Source organism: Serinus canaria, chromosome 3, assembly GCF_022539315.1.
Source record: "Serinus canaria isolate serCan28SL12 chromosome 3, serCan2020, whole genome shotgun sequence".
In the NCBI taxonomy this organism is placed as follows: Eukaryota; Metazoa; Chordata; class Aves; order Passeriformes; family Fringillidae; genus Serinus; species Serinus canaria.
The window spans coordinates 43,803,313-43,826,843 of NC_066316.1; the positions used below are offsets into that span (position 1 = coordinate 43,803,313).

The 23,531-nt window shown below is 37.5% G+C and overlaps 2 protein-coding genes across 2 annotated transcripts in view; one reads left to right on the forward strand and one right to left on the reverse strand.

The window, feature by feature from the left end:
- Positions 1-1,033: 1,033 nt before the first annotated feature.
- LOC103818515 (cytochrome c oxidase assembly factor 6 homolog) lies at positions 1,034-2,919 on the forward strand. The gene is made up of 2 exons (XM_009092852.4): positions 1,034-1,323; positions 2,396-2,919. Exons 1-2 carry the CDS (start codon positions 1,180-1,182, stop codon positions 2,489-2,491), a joined length of 240 nt encoding a protein of 79 aa, XP_009091100.1. The 5' UTR covers positions 1,034-1,179; the 3' UTR covers positions 2,492-2,919.
- Positions 2,920-3,468: 549 nt separating this feature from the next.
- The window catches only part of TARBP1 (TAR (HIV-1) RNA binding protein 1), a 31,778-nt gene continuing 11,715 nt past the window's right edge, over positions 3,469-23,531 (reverse strand). The window contains exons 13-30 of the mRNA XM_030235544.2: positions 21,472-21,569; positions 20,657-20,818; positions 18,865-19,058; positions 17,907-18,162; positions 17,634-17,822; positions 14,182-14,381; positions 13,964-14,035; positions 12,691-12,811; positions 11,764-11,874; positions 11,056-11,205; positions 9,972-10,058; positions 9,213-9,409; positions 8,633-8,714; positions 7,152-7,320; positions 6,714-6,905; positions 5,657-5,781; positions 5,044-5,180; positions 3,469-3,866 (exon numbers count right to left, since the gene is read on the reverse strand). Of these exons, the coding sequence (XP_030091404.1) occupies positions 3,701-3,866; positions 5,044-5,180; positions 5,657-5,781; positions 6,714-6,905; positions 7,152-7,320; positions 8,633-8,714; positions 9,213-9,409; positions 9,972-10,058; positions 11,056-11,205; positions 11,764-11,874; positions 12,691-12,811; positions 13,964-14,035; positions 14,182-14,381; positions 17,634-17,822; positions 17,907-18,162; positions 18,865-19,058; positions 20,657-20,818; positions 21,472-21,569 (2,708 nt within the window). The 3' untranslated portion in view covers positions 3,469-3,700. The remainder of the gene's footprint in view (positions 3,867-5,043; positions 5,181-5,656; positions 5,782-6,713; positions 6,906-7,151; positions 7,321-8,632; positions 8,715-9,212; positions 9,410-9,971; positions 10,059-11,055; positions 11,206-11,763; positions 11,875-12,690; positions 12,812-13,963; positions 14,036-14,181; positions 14,382-17,633; positions 17,823-17,906; positions 18,163-18,864; positions 19,059-20,656; positions 20,819-21,471; positions 21,570-23,531) is intronic.

Consider the following 23,531-nt stretch of genomic DNA (forward strand, 5'->3'; position numbering starts at 1 on the left):
AAATGTCACCTTTCCCAAAACTGCACTATGTTACTATGGGAACGTGTGCCATAGCTTTCAAAACTGCAAAACTGGTCCACATTTCCAGGTGGGATTGATGCATAAAAGGAGACCGCCAACTCTTCGGCAAGCAGGAAATGTCACCGAGTCCCGGATGAAATAATGAAACAGAGTGTGCCTCTGGATGCTCTCTACCAGTGCTGCAGAGAGCACCACCTGGCTGCCCCCAGGCTTCTCTTGCTCTTTTACCACCATGGCTAGGGCACATTTTCCCTTCACTTTCAGCTTGATTCCGTGACAGAGTCTGTTCCAAGAAACTTTTCTAGAGTGGTTTGTGCACGCTGAATGCAATCAATGGACCAGCTCTCAGGAGGAACCCTGCTGCAAGGAAAACTGTCAAAAATGCATTATATGGATACGCTATCTTTATCAGCCTTCCACCCAGTCACTACCTTACTGTCATGCTATTTAAAGCACGGCAAATTTCCAGTGCTGTAAGTGCTCTCAGATTCCCCCCCCCCCCAATTCATTAAATTAACAAAGCCTGAAGTAGCTCAGAGTACTTGCCATTGCTCAGCATTACTGGAACTTGCGTTCCAACTCCTGTGAGCTGGCTTTATGAACACCACATGGAAACCGGTCCCGGCCCCAAACATTTTACGCCGTGATTTTATCCAGCTGTCTTTCTCATGCGTCAAAAAGGAAAGCAGCGACACTCCGTTTCTGTGAGCAGACAATCCCCTGGGGCACTGCGCGGGACTCACGGGAAGAACAGTTCTTTATCGTGGGCTACACAACAGAGGGCGACACCGGAAAGAAATTAAGAACAGAAAAGCACATCAGGCAACTGATACTTCCGAACATCATCTGCGACAGGAGGTACAGCAGCCCTAAAGGGACGAGAACGGGGAGAACCCGACGGACGGCAGCTCTGTGCGGGATAGCGGGGTGGGACTGGCGGCAGGGCGGGACACGCCGGCACCGGCCCGCCCCGGGAAAGGGCCGGGATCGCTTCCGGAGCGCGACCTTGGCGGGCGGGAGGGTGAGTGGGGAGTGCGGGGCCGTGCGGGCTGTCCCGGGCTGTCCCAGCGGCGGCACCGGCACCGCCTTCCCCCGCAGCCGCGGCACGGCGGGCAGCGCTCGGCCTGCGCTCGGACGGCGGCCTCGGTGTGTTCAGGGATGGCGGCGCCGACGATGGCGGAGAGGAAGGCGTGCTGGGGGGCCCGGGACGAGTTCTGGCAGTGCCTGGACAGCCACGGGGAGGACGCCGCCAAGTGCGAGAAGCTGCGCCGGGCCTTCGAGTCGCGCTGCCCGCAGCAGTGGGTGAGCTCCGTGCGGGGTGCGGCGGCTGCTGCTCGGGCACGGCAGCCCGGGCTGCCCGCAGTGCCCAGCCTGGCAGCTCCAGCTGCCCGCAGTGCCCAGCCTGGCAGCTCCAGCTGCCCGCAGTGCCCAGCCTGGCAGCCTGGGCTTGCCGTGCTGCCAGGCAGAGCTCGGTTTGCACATTTCTGGCTGGCCTAGCGCGGCCCTGACTGGCCCGGGAACTAAGAAAAGCAGTGTTAAGGGTATAGTAGGAAGAGAAAGGAAAATACAGTCTCAAACTTCCAGATAAACACACAGGGTTATTGTTGTAATTAAAAAACCAAAATGTTTTAGAAGCTTGTAGAAGTACCCAGAAATTCCTGTTTAAAGGCCGCTACAGAAGGGAACTGCCTCACAGGCCGTGCAGTGCATGGCATTTTAAAACTGGCATCTGATACCTCGTGCATAAAAATGCCATTTTTTCCTGCAGTGTAATTTCACAGTAATGCACCTGCCCCACATGCAATCCATTCATGTGTTTTTTAGTCTCCTGAGCTCAAGATGTAATTCTTTTGTAACAGGCACTCTGAGGGTCTGAACAGTTCCTGTTGCAGGTGGTAGACTGAAGGCAATTAAAAAGCCTGAGTACCTTCACAGCTGCTGCACTGACTTACACTTTGAACAGCGCAGTTCTGCTCTTTGTTGTCTCTAGGGATGATGGTTTCATCTGCAGGGCTTTGCACCATGCACATCAGCAGCTCTAGACGCTGAACTCAGAGCTTACATAGGCTGTGACACCATGGAAAAGCTGCTGGACTTACCTTTGCATTACAGTTTTTGTTCAGAGCAGTGAAAAGAGAAAAGCATATAAGATCTTCATGAAGTAACAGGTATTGAACTTAAAAAGACCTGAAGTTCAATATCAAAATGGTAAAGAGCCCCCAAAAACTTAACACACCACTCTTTAGTCTTCAACAAAAGAAACTCCTAACTAGTGTATTAAAATCCTCTTTCAGTTCAGTGATCAAAGACTTTACACAAAACCCCTTCCTCTTGCTAGTTTCTTATAATAAACATTGTTTCTCTTTTTAAACAGGTTAAACACTTTGACAAAAGAAGAGACTTTTTAAAATATAAAAAGAAGCTTGAAACAGAAGGGTATAGTCCTCCAGAAGCTGCTGGAAAGTCTTAGGAACTCTGCTCTCAAATCAAGTCAGAGTAACTACAGAAGAAAGAAGCCAGAGAAAGCAACAGAAGCTACTTGAGTGCAAGAACTGGTAATGTAGCAGTCTCCCTGAAATGCAGGCTGCTCTTCTTGTTGCCAGGTCTCAGGTGTCAGCTAAAAAAAGGGGTCATGGACAGCTTTCTGATGAGTTTAAGTCAAAGAAATATGGGGCAGGGCTGTTCACAAATTTAAGGGTCTGAATGTATAATTAGTAAAATTGTTTTTTCACAGGAACAAATAATCATTTAATACTGCTGTGTACATATTCGAAAGAGAAAATGAAATTGTTTTTCAGTAAGTGAACCGTCTTTTTCCTAAATTAAAAATGTCCATTCCAACTTGCCTTTCCTGTCGAAAGCAGTGGGTTGTATAATAAAATTTGTATTTGTCATTTACCAAGTATTTCAAAGTATTTTAAAATACAGTTTAAGTCAGATATTTATTTATTTATACAACAGGGGTCACTAGAAGACCTAAAGCATCCTGTGCATATGACATGTAGTTTTCTGTTTAGAGTATGCTCATTTTTTATAAGCAATAGGAATTTCATAGGAATTTTTACACTGGTGATAGGTTTTCAGTCAGTATCTCTACTAGAAGTATGTCCAGTTATTTATGACAATTCTCACATTATGGCCTTTTGTAGAATTGAATTACCTTAGTGATGCAGCTTTATTTAAAGGTACAGACTGTTTAGAGCAAGATTAATAAATGTGACTCTAGAAGGCATTTAAACAAGGAGCAGCATTGAATGTAATTATGTAAGTGGAGTTACCTTCCAAAAATCATATAACCTAGTATATCTAAGGGCTGGAATCATTTAATACAATGGTTAAAGGTACAACTTCAATTTCAGGCATAGTCACCACAACTGAAGTTCCTGCAGTAAAAATCCTGTGTTTTGAATTTGAGCTTGTTCACAGTACTATACTGACATTCAGCAGAAAAAACACACACACCACTTGCAATATAAATAGCATTTATTTCCAATGCAACAATTTAAGGAGGTAAAGTATTAAGGCATTTAAAAGTCACTCTGAACACTAGAGAGAACAGAACATGCAAAGTTAAGAATCCTCGTTCACCCTGAGTTTGCATCTCATCTATCCAGAACCTCACGTGGTAGCACCATAGGAAGCTGTCCAGCTGTACAGTAAGGCACGAGACTCTGGGCAGTCACTGCTGCTGTTTTTGCTTGATCACTTGTTGTCTTGTGTACTCCCAGATCAGCAGAGCTCCACTCACATGGACATTGAGTGACCGGATAATGCCCTGCTGAGGAATTTCCACACAGACATCCAGGTGGTGAATCAGGTTGGCTGGGATTCCTTCATGTTCATTTCTAGTAAAGAAGAAACAGTAACTTGTATCTGAGAGAAGAGCATGTGTGTTCCAGAAAGCAAAAAACACAAATGTCAAAATAGCATCCAAATACCTCTTGACAAATGGTGCATCTGCCTGTGGGGTAACTGATGACAAGAAATGAAGTGTTTAAAAACATTAATACATTACTAAGTAAACATGGAGAGAGCTGACTTAAGTTTTGATGTGAAAAACCTGGTGGAAGACTCAGTTTTCAGTTCATTGGTCCAGCAATCGCTGAGCACCCAGTATAGAGACTCTCATGGTGAAATCACCATGGTATGAAGCTGCTGGCACAGCAGGAAAGCTCAAATGCCCACTTTACATGCAGGTCTTGGCATAAAGGAATGTCAAAACTGAGCACACCAGAGAATACTGAAGTATACTGGTAATTAAAACTATTGTTTTTAATTAGAAGAGAACAAAGTGATTACAAGCACTCCACTCTGAAGACAAGCTACGTGTAAAAAAGTTGGAAAAAATCTTTGTCCTAAGAGGATAGCCAGGCCCTTCTTCCTGCTCTCACTCAGTAGCCCTGCAATGCCAGGAGCTTTCTCACTCCTATGTGCTTTACTGCAGATTTCTTTAAGTAGCCTTCCCACCTTTGTATCACATCTGAGGCTTGTCTGCTTACAGAAACTGGTAACTGCTTTTCTCTGAAGTTGTCCCATGTTCTGCTGGTACTGCAAAAACTTGCTACTTCATCTTGTGCCTCTCATCCTGAACTCTTGAATCACCTCCCAGCCATGCACACTCAGTCTGCTCCAGCCCTCCTCACCAAGCTCAGCAGGGCAAACACAGCCTCCTCTTCACTGAGCTCACCACAGCCCACACAGACAGGGCCCCAAACAACTCAACTCGACAGATGGTGTCTTGAGCACTCCCAGAAAATACAACCCAGGCTGTTGCTACCTTCACTCACTTATTAAAAGGTGTAACAGTGTATGCATAGGTTATTAAATATGAGAAGGATCATTCAGTAGATGTCAATACTTCGTGGTCTTTAGCACACAAAGCCAAGGACTGCTCATTCCATGATTATTTTCCATTCCAGAATCACCTTTACTGGTGTCACTCGGTTTTCATGTGACCAAACTCTGACTAGAGAAAGGGATGGACTGCAAGAGTTAGGTTTACAAAACAGTGTGTGCTCTTACCCCAGCAATAACAGTGATTTCTCTGGGAAGCAATATTCTGTAAGATCAAAACTTTTAGCTGTTTGCTCCACACCAATAATAGTGTAGCCTTCTGTTTTTTTCTGCTGTAAATAATCAACAAGCTGAGATGGTTTCACCTATGCATTAAAAGTAGAGAGAAATATAAAAATATATTAATATCACCTTTTGTAAACTTCAGAAATTATTGTTTAAAAAAACAAACCATTTACTTGGACACTTTTTAAGATGAATGACTTCCATCCCCAAAGACTCTGTCCATAGATATAGCTTAACATTTTAAAAGCTCTTCAGCAGTAGCACTAAAATTTAATGGCACAAAATACCCCCACCAATACCAGGAAGAATGATGTAACAATTAAAGCTCACATAATCAGTTTATCACAGCAGTAAGAAATTGCAAGTATTTTCTAAATTCTTTTTTATAAGGTTGACCCAAAACATACAACATTAAGTGTCAGAGATAACAGCAGGAGCTTCCATTAAACAAAAAGATATTTTTTTCAAGATAAAAAATGTAAGGCTCTGAAGTATGCATCTGACAAACTAAAGATTCTGAGCACATTTTTTTAGCCATTAAAATGTTTCCATTCACCTCGACAAGGGGGAGCCACTGCTCTGCAGAAACACTCAGATGCTGAAACTGCTTATCTTGTATATAATGAAGACTGCCAACAACTAGTGCAGATGCCCCAAATATTTCACTTGTACGACATAAACCTACAAAAACAAGAAATAAAGTGATATTTGTGTAGAAAATAAACACCAAGCCAGAACACCAAGTGAAAATGACAAAGAATGCAAAAGAGAAATGGCTACTTTAGTTATCTATTTTTAATTAGTATCAGGTCTTCCAAGCCACACCTTGTTCCATTTAAATTACAGGAAAAAAGTGTTTTGTAATTTAGCAGAAAGATAAAAAATTAGACAAGCACTGTGTCTGGACAACATGCTTTTACAGTATTAATTATACAAAGTGAGGAGTTAAGTGTCCAAGCCTTAGCAAGAATGGATTGTTTGACACATCCACACACAAGCTTGAGCTTTAAACCCAGTACCTGTTAAATGAAAGAGGATGACACATAACAGCATTACAATGCAGATAGCACTAGCCTGTGGGTTTCTCATTACTCACTGCAGTTACTGAAACTGCTGACAGCAAATACAAATGGCAACAAAGTATTTGCATAATTTATTATGTCATAGCTGACACATGGGGAAGGCAGTCTTAATGGGGATATGGGACCCTGCTGTCCAACAGACATGAGAATCTTGTAGGTTTACAAGATTTGGTTTAATTGTTACAGAAAAAAATGCAAAGGCAAATAATTTCCTTTAATTGCACACACAGCTGGAAAATCAACTGCAGCAAATACAGAATTAGCAAGAAAGTGAGCATGATTTACAGCAACATTCTACTTAGTTAATGCATGCTATGTGTTAGTACTTCTTTTTGTTTCCTTAAAATGTAACTGTAGAAGGAGGTAGGATTTTCTTTGGCTACCAGTTTCTTTCAGGATAATACTGATCTATTCTTCTGAGCAGTACTTAAATAATTTTTTAATTATCAACATAAAATGAAATTAACTTCTATTCTCTAAGTGTGCTCCAAGGTCTAAAATAAAAGTTTGACTAAGTGCAATCAACCTTACCTCCTAAATTGGTAGGTTTATCAATAAGTGAAGCCACCACAATCAATCTGCTGTTTGACTTGCCAAGTTTAGCAGCACGATCCTGAAATGCCATTTCCAAGTCTAAACTAGGAGTACTGTTCTTCCAAGGTATAATCTTCTTTTGAACATCAGTCCACTCTGTCTGGCTGTCTCCTTCAGCCAAATGTGAACCTGTAACAACAAACTGCATGTTCATATGGATATGCAAGTGGGAGTGAAACCAGTGCTTCAATAAAGAAGATAATCCAAATGGTAATACTGGGGATACCATTCATGATCTACTGTTATTTTATGGGACATGTTCTGCTCACACAGATGCAAGTTTACTTCAGCTGAAAACCAGAGGTCAGACTGAAAACATGTACACAGCTACCCCACACAAATAATTACAAATACTACAGATTGGCTCTATTTTACCCATGTCTTGCTGAGACCAGTCACTTGGTTTCAAACCATGAAGCTCCGTTCGGGAATGGCACTGAAATGCTGCTGGCAAAGGAATGTCAGTGAATCTGTCAAATCTAGAGAGGGAGATCCATTCATCCTCAGCCAGCTCCGAAAGGCGGGGAAGAATGTAAAATATTGTCTGCAATGGAACACAGTGCTATCAGCAGGGAGGGAGTCACTAAAGCAAGCAAAAATAGATAATTAAGGAACATGTCCACTATCTAGCCTCCTATGCTTTTAATACTTGTTTTTTCTTGGTACTTAATACAGCTTACCAGTATATATCTCTCAATATTCATAACTTTACTTATAGTGCTATCCAAAACTTCCATTAATCTGGACTTATTCTCTAATTTAACTTTTCCTGAGGATCTGCACTGATTACTGTACTGAAATTCTAGAATACCAAAGAATTAACACTATGCTTCTCAGCACAAGGGTCTAGAGGAAATCTTGTATGTGTAACACTGAAGAGTTGTCAAACACTCTTAGAACTTTCTAGCAAAGGATGCAGATTTATTTAACGTCAAAAGAAAAACAGTTAAAAGCATTAATATCCAGTGGTAAAATCCAGCTTAGCACAACCAATACATCTAGCTAACCATGATTTATCAAGGAGGAAAAAACCCATATCCCAAGGGAAAGACTGAGTAAGTCAAAGAGTTTAAAACCCAGACTTTCTGTTTATCCCAATGTGCCCTCCAAGACAAAGGTGAAGATGCACCCTGGATACATTAAAATGCTTCACAAATATTAGTCTTTCTTTGTTGGGTTTTTTCCTCCTGTTAAGGACTTTTACTTTATACCATTTAGCATATTTGTGTTCTCAAAAATATTTCACAGAACAACAATTAAAAGAAGAAAAAAATTCTTCTGTCAAAGATGGCACTGTTTCTGCAAAAACATATACCCCATTCATATCTGTGAATATCTGTATTTTGACCTTAGTTCTTCTGTCTCTTCTATTTATCTGCATCCTTATTTTTGCCTTCCTTCCATTTTCAATGATGAAGATGTTTATTCAGCTGTTAGTTATTTGAGCTATATCAAAAAAGGTGGCTGAAAAAGGTGCTCTGGAAGTGATGGATCTCTATCCCATTCACATCAAACAATCCAGTTAAGCAACCTCAAGTAAGTTCTGGGAATAGATGCCTTAAAAATCCTAATAAATTACCTCAACTAAGTAGATGCTCTTCAGTTTACTAGAATGAACCTTTCCAGTCACAAATATAAAACCTGATTAATTCCCACAGATAGGCACATTCATCACACATACCTCCTCCTAACTGACCTGGGTTTTTGACACAGTATCGAGTCAAAAAACTAAGATGCAATCTCAGTCTAAAGCCCATCACAATCTGGGTGAAGCTATTTTGGGGATTTGATAATTTCATCCCCCATTAGAAGATACCAAAAAAGATGAAAAAACTAGACAAATAGCGTGGTCTTGCCTCTAGACTATAATCCTCAACTGGATGAAATGTTGCAAAGAAGAAGTGATCTTGGATTCGCTGCCAGTTCCTTCTGGCATTCCTGCAAATGCAGAAAGTAATGTAAGATACATTTAAAAAGCAACGTAAATTCAATTTAAAAATTCAATCATAAAATTGGCATAATTTATTTACTGTATCTTGTATAGGAAAGAAAATACTTCAACAATTAAGGAAGGGCCCATTTTTAAAAAATTACAGCATTCAGAAAATAAGCTTTACTTATATTTCAAGAAATGCCCAAAAGACAGACACATCTCCAAATTCTATTATCAAAAGGAGTGAGTTTGGCAAGAAGTATCCCATGGAAACTGGGTACTAGCCCATGGTTCAGTGTCAGGTTTTAGCTGTTAAAAAAATAAAAAATTACGTCAAGACTCTTCCCTTTGCTGCTTTTTTCTGTATCATGTCTCCCCATACCAACTTCTTTTTAAACAGAGATTAAAACCCCCATAAAAATTATCTAGTGCCATTTTAGAAAATGTAACTTGCTGCAAATGGCTCAGAAGAACAATGTTAAGCTGTAAAGAATATTACTAACCCTGTGCCGTGCATGTTTTCCACTTGTTGAAGGCTAGATTCAATAACTGGTGTCAGAGCTTCAAATTCTTCCACATGCAGCATTCTGCACATACCCCAGATTTTTTTAAGGGCAATTAATGCATAAAGTCGAACACTGAAATTATGGCTGAAGCACCACTGCAGAACAACTAGGAGGGCTTTCTTCAAAGCTGGCTTCTAAAGAAACAAAGACAAAGAAGCTTCTTTCATGTCAAGTTTTAATGTGCAATTCAGAAGTTATGAGTTGCCCAAGAAACAGTTCCTCAAAAGATACCCTTTTAGAAATCACAAAGATTTAAAATTATATTAATTTCCTTCTTTCCATCTCATCAGGACAAAACTATGGCCTCACTTGTTCTTTGAAAAGGTAATAATTTGCTTTAAAAATCATTATTTTGCCTACAAGGAAACCTCTACTTACTTCTGATTAAAAGAGCAGCAAGAAAAACAAACCCAGGTGCATCCACATGTTTACATAAAACTGGGGTAGCTATTCTAGAAAATGTCACAGGTAATCAGGCTCTATGTATCCAGAACACCTGCTAAATTAGCTCATTTTCCAAAGTCCAATATTTTACAGAGGTGACAGGAAGAGTTGGTGTTTTGCATAAGAAAGGATACCTTCGTAGGAAGTAGGTATTAAAGAGATACTTAAACATCTTGGCAGTCTGTTTTCAATTCAGAACTCTGTACAAGCACTGGAAGTTAATATAGAATGAACACTCTTAGGGAAATGTACCTTCTCTGAGGTGTTTTGAAGAATGATGTCAAAGTGGGCCAACACTGATAAAAATGTGCAGATGCTTTTTTTAAGTTTTTCTTCATCCTACAGTAAAAAAGTAGCAGTAAAAGTATGTAGTAAGTAAAAAAGAATGTAACAAGAGATATGCATATACAAAATGTTTTTATACTTTATGCATTTTCACACCATGTTCTACACATGCAATAATAATAACACCATTAAATATCTACTTGTTTCCACAGCCAAATTTCTGAAAATACAAGGTCACTATTAGGATTTCATTCTTCCTAACACCTTATTTGCTTTTTACTAACACATCAATCAGAATGAATTATATAGTGGTGTAAGTGAGCTAAAATTGAACCCAAGTTCACTGTATTCCCCCAGGAATGCAAAAGGTCAGCACCATTCCACAGCCTCTTGCCCAGGGCTCCTGCTACCCAGAGCTCAATCTGCAGCTCACACTGCAGCTGCACAGGAGCCACCTGCACTAAATGTATTCCTCAACACCAGGAGAGCCTGTGGAAGTGCAATCTGTATTCCTTTCTCATAAATCTCTGTGTTTTCTGCTTGCTCTGATGGTTTGAGTGGGTCCACTGTGATAGCACATTTGTTATTATCAGCATGAAATCACTTTGATCCAACAAATTATCATCTGCTAAAAGGACAGCAATTCCAGCAGCCCGAGCTTTTGGAAGGAACTCTGAAATAGTGAGCTCTCCTCAGTCAACCCAAGGTGGGCTGTGGAAACCACAAGTAACTTAGACCTCCAGACCCAGGGTCTAGGGCATCCTTGTGGTGCTGATGGCTTTTATATTGGACTACTCTTGACTCCCAATGCCAGCTCCACTCTGCCCAGAATAAAACATCATAAAAGGAAATCTCTCAACAGGAAGAACTGACTTTTCTTTGGCCATTTTTAGGTGTCTCAGATTATTGCTCAGACTCACAAGCTAAACTGCTCAGCAGCCCTCTGCTTTTAAAGGAAGACTGGAATACACAAAAAATAAGGAATGGGGTAACAAACTGTACAATCTTTGTTCATATTACTCTTCAAATGAATGCCAAAGGTCTTACTTACATAGCAAAAGCAGTCCCAGAATTTATCAAGGAATTGAGGATATTTATGTAGAGTCAAGATAACAATCCATTCTATGAGGTACTTCACAGATGCCTGATTATTACTGAATCCAGCCTGAAAAACTCTGTCAAGAGTTTCACACAAAAAATTCTGAGAAAACAAAATCAGGCAATCCTTTAGTATATTATTAGAGAAATTTCCTTGAAGAACAAAAAAATTAAATAAAAGAACATTCTCACCTTTATCATAGTATTAGATATATTTTTCAAGATGCAAATTAAAACATTTTAAAACCATCTAATATCTTTAATAGACTTCTCAAATATTTATTTATGAAGCAGCATTTGATGAAAGTAACACTTGTCTATTTCTTGACAGTTCATAAACTAGCAATTTAGTTTTTACTTAATGAAAAGCTTTCAATCAGATAGTCAACACAAACTTTTAGTTAGCTTTAACAGGAACAATCCAGCCTCCTAAAATTCACAAATCTAAGAATCAGTTTGCAATGACCTCTAGAAATGCACAATAAATCCATGATTTCAGACAAAGAATTAAACTACACAAAATTTCTACAACACAGAACTTTCACATCAGCCACGGGTTACATGCCTTTTATACCCTGCTGTAATTTAACATACACACCTTGCATGTCACCAAATTAGGTACTTAGTTATTTATTTAAAAATTAATTGTAAAGAGCAATACCTGGTTAAGCTTTGGGAGAAGAACTAGGAGTGTCTGCCATACCCTGTTTTTAATTCTATGCTGCAAAGAGTTTGCATAATAGCGTGTTCTAGACCTGGACACCAGTTCATCCTGAAAGAAAATTAAAAGCTTTATTGCCTATTCTTCCTTTAACTTTGAATACATGTAAATACACTTTTCTGTACTAAGAAAGCAGCATCTACTACACAACTAGGATCAGCACTGAACATAAGCTTAGGAAAATATATTTACTAAGAATTAAATTCTGAAGCTTATAATTAAACAATAAAGTAAGCAAATATCTACTAAAGCTCACTTTTCCCCACTTGGTCGATCTCACAACACAAATATTAATCATTTCTCTGCAGCACTTAATTGAGAAGAATGAGGGGCCCACCAATTCCTGCTTCTTCAGACAAAAGCAGGATTCAACAGTACCAGAACATATGGGTGATGCTCTAATAGCAGCTGCAGTAATTTACCACTGACTTTAGACTCCTGCCAATGCATAGGCAGCTATGATATAAATGGAAATTAGACCCCAACCTTCTCCATCATTTCTATCTATAAAGGTATTCTATGGAGACAGTAGCTCTCTCAATTTAAGAAAGAGTCTGCAATTGTTAAAGTGAAATGCAGTGCTTCAGAACACAGCCTAAAGGAGATTCTTAATGGAACAATGATTAAAATTTGGATAATGTTCCAGGGAGCCAAAATATCCACTAAAAAGAGAGAAATAAATACAAGATGCAATTTTTACTATTCTGGTTGAATTAACGTCTGTCTCATAACGAAGAAAAGTGTATTTCTCAGCAAATCTAGAGAGGTACACAAACAACCATAAATGCATCCTGTCAGTTGTAAATATTTTGCATTTTACTAATTGTACTAACAGTGCATTTATATACCAAGAGAAATTAATTTTACCTTATCAAGTAGTTTGATGAAAATGTCTTCCATAAATGTCTTATGCAAGATATTTGATCCATCCAACAAGCACAGAAATTTAACAGCACAAATGCGAACAAAGTGATCATCTCGATTTGTACTGTAAAATATTAATTAAAATCAAAATCAAACTCTACTTGTTTAGTCATAAAGATAATTCCTAAATTATGTAAAAAGCACCAAACATCATCTGGAACATAGAGCCATCAAGCTGTCTACAGTGAGACAACATGCAAATACCCAGAACTGGAATTTTAAAATCTGTTTGTCATTGGTGATGAAAAAAATCAGTGAGTTCAAAACCTGACCCTGAGTCTATCTAGTGTTCTTTAGTAACATCTAGGTGTTTAAAAAACTTTTCTATAGAAAAAGCTGCATCAGAAGGCTTTTTAAATTTTGTGCCTGTAAACTGTAACCTTTTAACAACTCATTTATGCTTACAGTTTGGTCAGATATGTAATCCCAAACAACACTTCATTCCTCTTAGTTAAGTACAGACATCCAGAATAATTCATGGCAAGAGTAAAATTAATGACATTATAGGTTGTGACAGCTGCAGAGCATCACAAGAAAATATATGATGACCAAAAAGCTCTTGGAGAAAATACAGGAGTAGTGAACTTTTGCAGTAGATTTTTTTTTAGAAGTTCAGGTTTTATAAACTATGGACATTTCTGAAAACAAGGTGACAGAACTTTTTCTCTGACTTTCTTCCACTGAATAAAAATGGGAGTGAAACTATAAAAAAATTCAACAATCCAGTAGCAAACATCCCCATTTCAAAGGCTGGAGGCAGAGCCTTTGGGCAGTACACACAAGAAAAAGGCTTGCAACCAATGGTAAAAAAGAGCTCAAAATCTGGCTGCATTAAAACCTGAGTTTCTTAACTGTCTTTCTTATAGTAACACAGTATATATTACCTCAGCATCCTAAAAAGTATTACTTTATTGAGGTGAGACAATGAGGAAGTAGTTATTTCAGCCACAGTCAGGTAAACAAGTGAGATGTATTTTCCTGAAAATCCATTTTTCTACAGTTTGTATTTTAATTATGAATATAATGTGATGTACAACCCTTTTACCAGTCTTTTAAAAGTTTGGAATATATTCCTTGGGTCCCTTCCAACCCATGATATCCTATCATTGTATGATAAGCAGCTGACTTCAAAATCAGCATCCTTCCTCTCAGAGCATCAACCAGGACAAAGACAATTCACACCAAATACTGCCAGATGTATCCTCAACAGCATTACCTTTCTGTAGCAACATTTGCTGCACATTTTTCTCCAAGATTTTCTATGAAGGCATGCACATCCTGAATGTGTCTTCAGAGATGAAAGAACACAAAGCAAAAAAATTAGCAGAGTAACATACAAAATCTGTTTTCAGTTTTTCAACAGTCATCTCAACGTTTAAAAGAAAAAAAAAATACAAACATTTAAAATATAAATCACAAATATTTTTAAAATACCTTTGATCTTTCCTAAATACAGTTCCAAAGACACAAGCCTCAGTGATAAGTTCACTATAATTTCCAGCATTTAAGAAAGCATTTGTCAAGGCACTTCTCTCATCAACAGTGGGAAATATCCAAGACTGACAACAATGACTAAGGACTACATTGAAGACTCCAGTCTTTGTAGTGGACAGATCTATGAGCTTGAAAATTATCTGAAAATAAGAAATAAAAGATTCAAGATCTAGTTACTAGAAGTGCCAGATCTATTACAATAAAATTGCAGTGATACTATTTTAATAGGTCTCATGGTCTTTTGCATCCTATCTCTACTCAGGTTAATGCTGTCTTCAATTTGTTTATAATTCCCTGATATAAGAGCAGGTGAATGGGCAACAATTGGCCTAGTATATACTTATAAACCAGAATTGATCTTTGCTTAAACAGATAAAATGCCAGATGCTTTCAACAAATCTCCTGGTAAGTGGAACAAATGAGCCAGGGCTTACTTCATGAGCACAAACTTAGTGTTTTAATCAATCCTTACCAATTTAGAAAAAAAAAAAATTAAACATTAAGCAAAATTTCTTACATAAGTTGCCACATCACTAGTTCTGTTCTTTAAAGAGGATTATATTCATGTCAAAGTTCATATTTAAGTTAAATGCAAAAGTGTCTTTGTACCATTTTTTTTTGTTGTTTTTAAGGAGGGCATATTTATGATATTTGAAAATGCTATCTAAAGCTTCTCCAAAAAGAAAAACAAAACAAACCAAGAAAAATGGCCCCAAGATATTTCTTTCCCTTCCTTAGGGTAAGTGCAAGAGTAAATTTCAATTCCAAAGTAATTTTTTTTTTTCTAAGAAATTGCAAGCATCTGGGAGAGGGCAAGGAGATGCAGAATGGACAGTAGGGCTTTGTAAGAATTTATTTTTTTACATCAGTTAGAGCTGTCCAAGAAAATGGTTTTTCAGAAGGTGGAACAGCTTCTAACAGACAAAGCTGCTTTGCTTCCCTGCATTGAAGTGACAGTTTGATAATGTGTAAATTCCTTGACAGTAATTTTGGTTTATAGAGAAAGTTGTTCTGAATTGCTAAGCATTAAAACACCAAGAAGCTCATGGAGAACTTAAAACTGAAATACTGCAATGCAGTCTGGAGAAACACTTGCTGGAAAGAAAGCTCTACACTAGAAGCATGTGGGGTTTTTACCAAGAATTCAAACCTATTTTCTAGAGCAAAGACAGGCATTGTAACTTTCCTAGTAATTCCAAAATTAAGTTATTGTTTCACCTGTAGGGAAGCAGCACAGCATTTACTATGCATTTCTCAACCCTGAAATTTTTTCCAACTATTTCACTAATATAATAGATGTTCAGGACACACAAAAGCAATTTAAGATATTTAAATTCTAGCATAATTAACATAAGAATAATCACAAAGAAAAAAGAAGAGTGCATCAGAAGAAATAAGGCTAAAGAACACAGTGCCCTGGGCACCTTCTGTGGAAGCCCTTCTTGGTATTACCATAGCAATATTCCCTTTTTTGACTCAAAAATACCCCTTTGTTCCACCCCTTTCAACTATTAAAAAGACAGAGTGCACTGTGGTAGACAAAATTAAAGTTGTGTTCTGTGACAAATCAACATCAGGCAGGTTCATATATTTTCTTCTCTTTAGCTCCAATTGCACAACCATTGCACAGCGGGACAATGGCAACAGTGACTGCCAAGGACTGGAATAAGAATACACATAAGTAGGCACTTGCTTGGGAACTTTATCTTCATTTTCTTATGAAGGGACAGAAGGTGGCTCGACCAGAAGCCCTTTGTTGAGTATAGGAGACCTTCATTAGCTCCTTGATGCCTGCTGTCATGGTATGTCCCACTGCAGACAATGGGATAGCTGTCACACGGACTCAACACTCTCAACATTGGCAAAACACACCTTAGACAATGCTTGAAATACTAATGCTGAAGTTAAGGCAGTAACTAAGAATTTAAACAAGTTTTAAGATGAAGAAAAATAAAATACTAACTACAGCTCTTTAGTTATTGCAACACTGAGCATACAATGAGCTGTTACAGATAGTCATTAAAAGTAAAAGCCAACCAACTTCTACAACAGAAGAGATAATTTACCATCTTTACATACATTTCTTATTTTGGCCTGGGTCCACAGGGAGACCACAAATGCAAACATTTAAAAGAGAGAATGGTAACATTCACTTGAAGCAAGTTTAAGAAAAAAAAAAAAAAGAGAGAAAATAAATAGGACTACATTTCAAGGTAATTAAGGCTAATATGGATATATCACAGCAGTTTTAAATAGCTAGGAAGTGTCCATTTTTCTGTACTTTATTAAAAACAATTTTGGCCTGTCTGGGCTGAAAATAAATTTAAGACATTTGCTATTACTTACAGTTTTGAGTGTGACACCAGGACAGGGCTACTTATGGTGACTTCAAAGGAAAAGTGCAACCCTTCCCAGTGTGATTGTTGTGCTAAGGGCAAAGCAGCACATCTGGTACTAAATCTGAGCAGACAAATATACTGGTAGATAATTCACAATGTATTACTGCCCTAATTAAAGACTTGCACTCACTGTGGACTGCACAAATATTTAATTAATGCTTAGAGAGGGAAAAAAAAAAAAAAAGAAAAAAATCCCCAAGAAAGATTATGTAAAGAGAAACAACTTTGCAGTGTATAAAGCCAGTAGGAACCAACATCCCAGTACTGAATACAGTTTTCTGGACTTAATCAAAAAAAGAACACCACAACACATGCAAGAACTCTCAAGTTCTGGCAGCTGCACAAATCTTACTAAAGAAGAATAAAGATTGTATTTTTCTTCTTAACTCTGGAAGCAGGTCTATCATGCAGTATTAAACTGAACTCTAAGGTGACTGTGTTTTTTGTTTTCTGCACCTGGACCATCAGAGGAAAAGAAGCCTTTAAAGAAGCAGTAACAATGCTTTATCCAAGAGCATCTACAAAATTTTGAACTGTTCTAGCTTTTCATCTAAGACACTGTTTTCATAAAGAGTAAACTATTTGAAAAAGGCATAATTTTCCCAAAATATTAATAGTTTATGACAGTTCAGGTGTCAAATCCTAAACAAAATAGTCAAGAGGAAGAGGAAGTTTATTTTTATGCAAAAATAAAATAAATGAAAAAAAAAATTTACTGCATGCAGAAGATTCAGATCAGTCCAAAAAAAAAAAAATCAAAGACACATTTACTTTTCATTTTCTGTGCCACAAGATGAAACAATGTATTTGTTAATCTTCAGTCTTATTCTCAGGTCTTATCTTAACACTCTCAAACCGGGACCTTTTCAGAAATGAAAAATTCACAACAGTAGCTAAAGGGAAAATAAAACATTTTATAATCAAATACATTTTTACATCCACACAAAATTTATGTTTCCTTCTCATAAAAACAGAAGAATTCTTGAAACTGACCTCTTTTATTTTGGTATATGCTTGACCTTTTGCACTTGCAGCAACAGCTAGAACCTCAGTATCAAAGATGAACTGAACAAAAGCTTTCAGATTGGCCCAAAATATTAGCTGTGTGTTGCTCAAAGAGGATATAATTTTCCAAGCCAAATCAAATGCTTCTATGCAGAGAGCCTCTGATGAGCCCAGAAGCTATAAATAAAGAGATAAAAAAGAGTTACATTTAACAAAAAAAACACCCCAAAACTGTTAATACTCTGCAGGTTAATATTTTACCTTGGGAACAAGGACTTTCATGCAGTCAAATACAGGTGAAACTTGGTCTGAAGGAAGAATAGACAGGGCTTCCAATGCAGACTGTAAAATTTCTTTTGACCTTTCAGCTGTGGACAGTGACATTGCTGAAGTTTCTTCACACCCTTGAGCCAGGGTTGCAGATGAATTTAAAACAAAACGGAGGCAAATCCACTGGTCACAAACAAAGCGCGCAACAATCTTCCCCCATCCTTGAGATGTCGTTTCTTCCTGTAAGCTGAGAAAAAAAAAATACTTTTCTGAAATAAATATTGTGTTAAGTTTATCCTGCACATTCCTACTCCACCAGGAAGTGCTTAACTGCACAAACTCACTGTACTACTCACTTGAGTGCTCACTGTACTCAAGGTGTTAAGTTTTATACAGTTCAAGGTAAGAGCAGACAAGTACACAGAAATCTAAAAATGAAGTGGTTTTTAAGAGAGAAAAATCAATTATGGGCCTAGTCAGTCTCATTAGTCAAACCCCTGTGAGAGTATTCAGTGGAAACATCACTATGTGCTGGCTGTATTTTTTTTGTTACCCAAGTATTTGGGTTTTGGCTCTCTGGCTTCCTCTGAGTTTCCCTCCCCAACAGTAAATAATTTACATTTAAACTTGCTTGTGTACATGTCATGGCTTACTGCAGTGTACATATATTTAATCTGGCCTAAGGGTAAGCAGTGTTCATAGCTAGCTCTGGCTTCACAGAACTAGAGGACTTAAAAGAACCTTTGGTCTGATCAATTATGGCTGCCCTAATGTTCCAAAACCTGGATGTTAAAACAAAAGAGCAACTGAGCGAACAGTTTGTGTACAGAATTCTTCCTTTGTATCTTGGCAAGAAGCTGTTAAAGAACAGGAAAAGCCAACACCTTAACCACTGCTTCACATTAATCAAGCTTGCTCTAGAGAATTACTGAAGCTTTAGCAGACATACCTATTTTTTTCTTCAACATAAGATGGCTTCTTTAATACTTCATTGAATTGAGAAAAGGAAATGAATTTCTTCAGAGCATCCACAGAAGGCAGAGATTCCAGGTGCACTTCCAGCTCTCCATCCATTATCTCACATACAGCTGCCAGTGAAGCCATGCCTGCTACTTTTCTAATTTGCTCCTTAACCTTCGGCTCCTAAGTAAAAAAAAATCATATGTGAACAAACACACCAACTTCTCATACAACACAAATAACTACTAATAACATACTTCAAATAATCCTCCTCTTGGCATCACCACAGACATCATAAGGTAGCAGCTCTGCATCCTTCTACTTCTGTATTTTCTTCCCCTGAGCCTAACACAGCTTGGCTTGGGCTGGGTCAGCACAAATGCTCACAAGTTACAAGCACATAAATCTTCCAAATTACAGCCACTTGGGCATGAAGTGCAGGCAGTGTGGCTGTGATGGAATACTCCTATCTTGCCAGTTCACACACATTGCTGGAGAGCAATTAGAAAAAAAGGTGTGGGTCCAGTTAATCAGAAACCCAACACAACAGCTGAAATTTGGAATACAACACACTAGCTGCTCCAAGCATGCAAAAGATCACAACCATGCCATGGTTATTTTGTGTGATAAACACATAAAAACATATATACATTCAAAAGAGGCATGAAATTAAAAGTCTCATTTAAAAAAAAGCCAAGAAGAATATAATGCTTGTACAGTAAGAAAACTTTGATGTTATTTAAATATCTCCAAGTTACACTTGGCTGTCTAGAGCACAGGAAAGACTTTTTTCATCTGTTATTACTCAGCATTTTCTTCTTCTGAAACTGAAGCAGCTAAAGAAACCATAATGAAAATATAATTCCCCTAAATTCAAAATAGGATAGTAAAGGCCCCCAGTGAACATTAAGTTTGAACCAGAAAATGTTTACTTTGAAACTACTGGAAAAAGTATATAATTCACATAAATGATAGAAAAAATAAAATTAATTAAGTATTGTTGTCTGTTCCCTTAAAACACAAACCTAGCTAATCAAATACTTACAATCTTTTAAGGTATTATTAACTGTTCTTGAACAAAACAATGATACCAAATAATAAGACCAATGTTTATACTGCCCAACAAATCTTAATTTAAATCTCCTTTTTGTCATGGATGTTATTAATGTCTCTTTACCTTTTGAAAATTTACCTATTTCAAATATAGTAGCCTAACACATAGAACTATGGGACAGTCAACATAACTATATGAAAATGCCAAAGCAATGCTGGGTTCTGGAGTTTCTTTTTCTCTGTTTGAAGCCAAACAACACTAAAGATATTTTCATTTAACAGTTACTTGATCACTAATATTGGTTCATGTTTGAGGAAAAAATCTTTGAGTACATAGTTCATGATTACAGTAAGAATTTTACTTTAGCTATAGACTTCTAAATAATGCAATAAAAAGAAATCAAAGTACCAAAAATCTTAGCTACAAATATTATACATTCATGTTACACTGCCAAATAAAGACATGTGTGTTAAGGAATATATATGCACATACACATTCACACAAACTATTTAACTTCACATTAGATATAATAATATGCATTATAACCATCACAACAGAAATAAGTAATTGTATGTTAACTTATGTTTATAGTATGTCTATATAATTATTAATAGAGAATCTAAATTTTGCATATTAGCAGAATTATTAGCATATTGGCTTGTTTTATATTAATATTTATTGGCTTGGTTTATATCATTATTTATTGTTGTAAAATGTATTAAATTACCTTTTCAGAATTTCTCTCCTGAAGATTACGAATAGATGCATTTATCAGGGATGAAAGGAAATTCTTGATAGATGACATTTTCTTCAAGTTGACTTTCAAGCACAAATTCATTATCTCTGGAATTAAAGCCAAGTACAGATCACAACGATCCAAGTCACCAACCTAAAAGTGAGGAAACAAACGCAATCCCCATCAGTAAGAGGGGGAAAATTAAACTGTAAATCAGAAAGAAAACTACTGGTAACAATGACAGCAGAAGGAAAACTACAACTGTCATTGCATTGAACAACTTTTAATTTTGGGGTTAGTTTGGGGGAGGTTATTAAATTCTAAATCTTAAAAACGGACTTTTAGATGGCATTCCATTGATGCAACTCTTTTGATTTGCTTAAAGTCTCAGGTTTCTTTGGGATAGGGACTTAGAAAACACTGGGCACAGCAATGAGAAAACAGTTTAAGTTAGTCAAGTAAGATGATAACCAGGCCAAGTACTAAAAGCCTCCAAACACCTAACAACTTACATCCACAGCTAAACTAGTAGATATTAAGTAGGACATGGCTACTCAGGATTTCTCACTATATGATTTCTTTAGATTTAAGAAGAAAAAAGAAATGCAGACTACAGACACTAAACAGTACTTGTGAAGACACTTTTTTTTTCCTTCTTACTGTGCCCAGTCAAAAAAGTTAACAGGAGTGTTTCTATGCAAATTGACTTTCTAGGTGTTCAAAGCTTTTCTATGAACTTTAGGAACACTGGTAAATCAAACTAACAAGCAAAGCCCACCAAAGTATGTCTCATAATCATTACTTACAGTGCTTAACTCATTGGTAGTAAGCCGTCGGAGAACAAATTCAAGAATGCTCTCCACGGGTGTCACAAGAGATTTCCAGATAAAGAACAGTACTTCATCTGTGTGGAGGAAAAAAAAGTATATATACAGAAACACAATTCCCTTAAGAATCTTATTCTACCATGCAGATTTACTTATGTTACAAAGTTGTACAGTAACAGTACTCAAATAGCTAAAAATAACTTGAAACACCTCTGTACTCTCACAGTGTAAGCCATAAGGCTGAAAGAATCAAACCAGATTATATTATTTCCTGAGATTCACAATGTATTAGTGAACCCAAACCCACACAAGACCAGAAGACCACAGTCCAACTTTTAAACTTTTAATGCACACTTTTGCCCTATTCCTAACCCTCTGCACAAACAGCTTATTGTTGAACTTTGACTTTAATAAATACCAAAAGCTTTCATATGCAGCAATTAACTTTACGTGAGAAAAATACACTTTTCCATTCCTAGTATTTGTTGACTTGAAAACTGCTTTTGGGGGCTTGCTGGTTGTTGGACTGGTTTTTTGATGTTAGGAAAAATTCATCTTCGGAAATACTGTAATCTTACAAGATTTTAGCTTCTAGGCTTAACATTGTAAATGAAAATACAAAATTATGAGACAAAATGTGGGATTGTCCAGAAGAAAAGGCTAGGCCACCAAGTATACCACATGTACATGGCATCCCACAAACAAAGACACAAGTTTATACACAAGGGAGGTAGGTCACTCTTGTAAAACATATTGAGCCACAAACACATTGCAGTCTGTGTTTCAAGGGTATGGGCTAGCTGAAAGCCAAGGAAATAACATGTCAGTATGAAAATAGAGTAAAATACTCTGCATGGCCATCTTATTTTAAAAATACCAGTCATTAGCTTCAGTGTTTAGGAAAATTACCCAGAGGCTACAGCTGCTGTTTCTTTCTGGAGATGACCCTAATTACCACTTCATGTAGCAAACCTATTATGAAATGGAAGGCCTTCAAAAAGTAAAAATATAAAGGAAAATATTTCCAGAAGTTCCAAATCCATATTGCATTACTTTCAACATTCCCTACTAAAATGGCTCACTGGAGTACATTTCTAATGCTTAAATTGTTTAGAACCAACAGTTCAATTATGTCAGATTATCATCATGTTTCATCATGAGTCTTAAATCACTAAAACAGCATCTGCACTTTATAGACATAAAATCTCCAGATAAGCATGTTTGACATAAAACCCAATTCATTACCAGTGGCTCTGTGACACCAGCAAAAGATAATAATTACCAAATTAAAATAATGAAATCTAACGACAATTTAAACAGCAAGAACTGTAGAAGAATGCAGATGATTTCAGCATGTGATTCAGGCATGTCTATCCCCATAAAAATATTCTTAAATAAAACACATCCCACTTGTAATTATTTTTGTTTTACAAGGTTAAATTCCTTTATTACTCCCTACCATTTTACTGTTTTGCATTTGACAAACAGGACTTTTCACCTCCCACTTAATCAACACAGAAACATAACTTGGGTACTGCACAGCATTAATCTTCCCACCCCCCACCTCAGTCAATTCACAGCTGCAGAAAAAAAAGATTTATTACTTGGTTCTCCTGCACAGAAGGAAGAAGCACAAAAACACTGTAGAAAACAATTTTAAGAAAAGCAATCCTTGCTTTAAAACTACAATGCAATTCAGAAAGCCTCTCAACAGACTGATGATGGGCTGTACTGGAGCACCTCTAGGGACATTCAAAAGGATGGGGACACTGCAGTGCTCAGCCTTGCCCTACCTTTGGAACTCTGTTAGCAGAGCTCAACCAAAATTCCCACAGCAGGAGCAATCCACTGCAGGTACATTAGCAAGCACAAGAAAAAAGGCACAAGGAACTTTATTACTGATACTAAAAAACCAGCATGCGCTGGCACGTGTCTTGTAGGGTTCTGTTCCAGGCTTGTTCTATCCTTGTGCTGTAGGCTGAATGTGCAGTGGTGGCTTAGCGGGCACTTTTTCCAGTTTAGTTCATTTCAAGGAACTC

Coding starts and splice junctions, on each gene's coding strand:
- LOC103818515 (XM_009092852.4), top strand. CDS start 1,180: ATGGCGGCGCCGACGATGGCGGAGAGGAAGGCGTGCTGGGGGGCCCGG. Junction 1,324..2,395: donor CGCGCTGCCCGCAGCAGTGG/GTGAGCTCCGTG, acceptor CTTTTTAAACAG/GTTAAACACTTTGACAAAAG.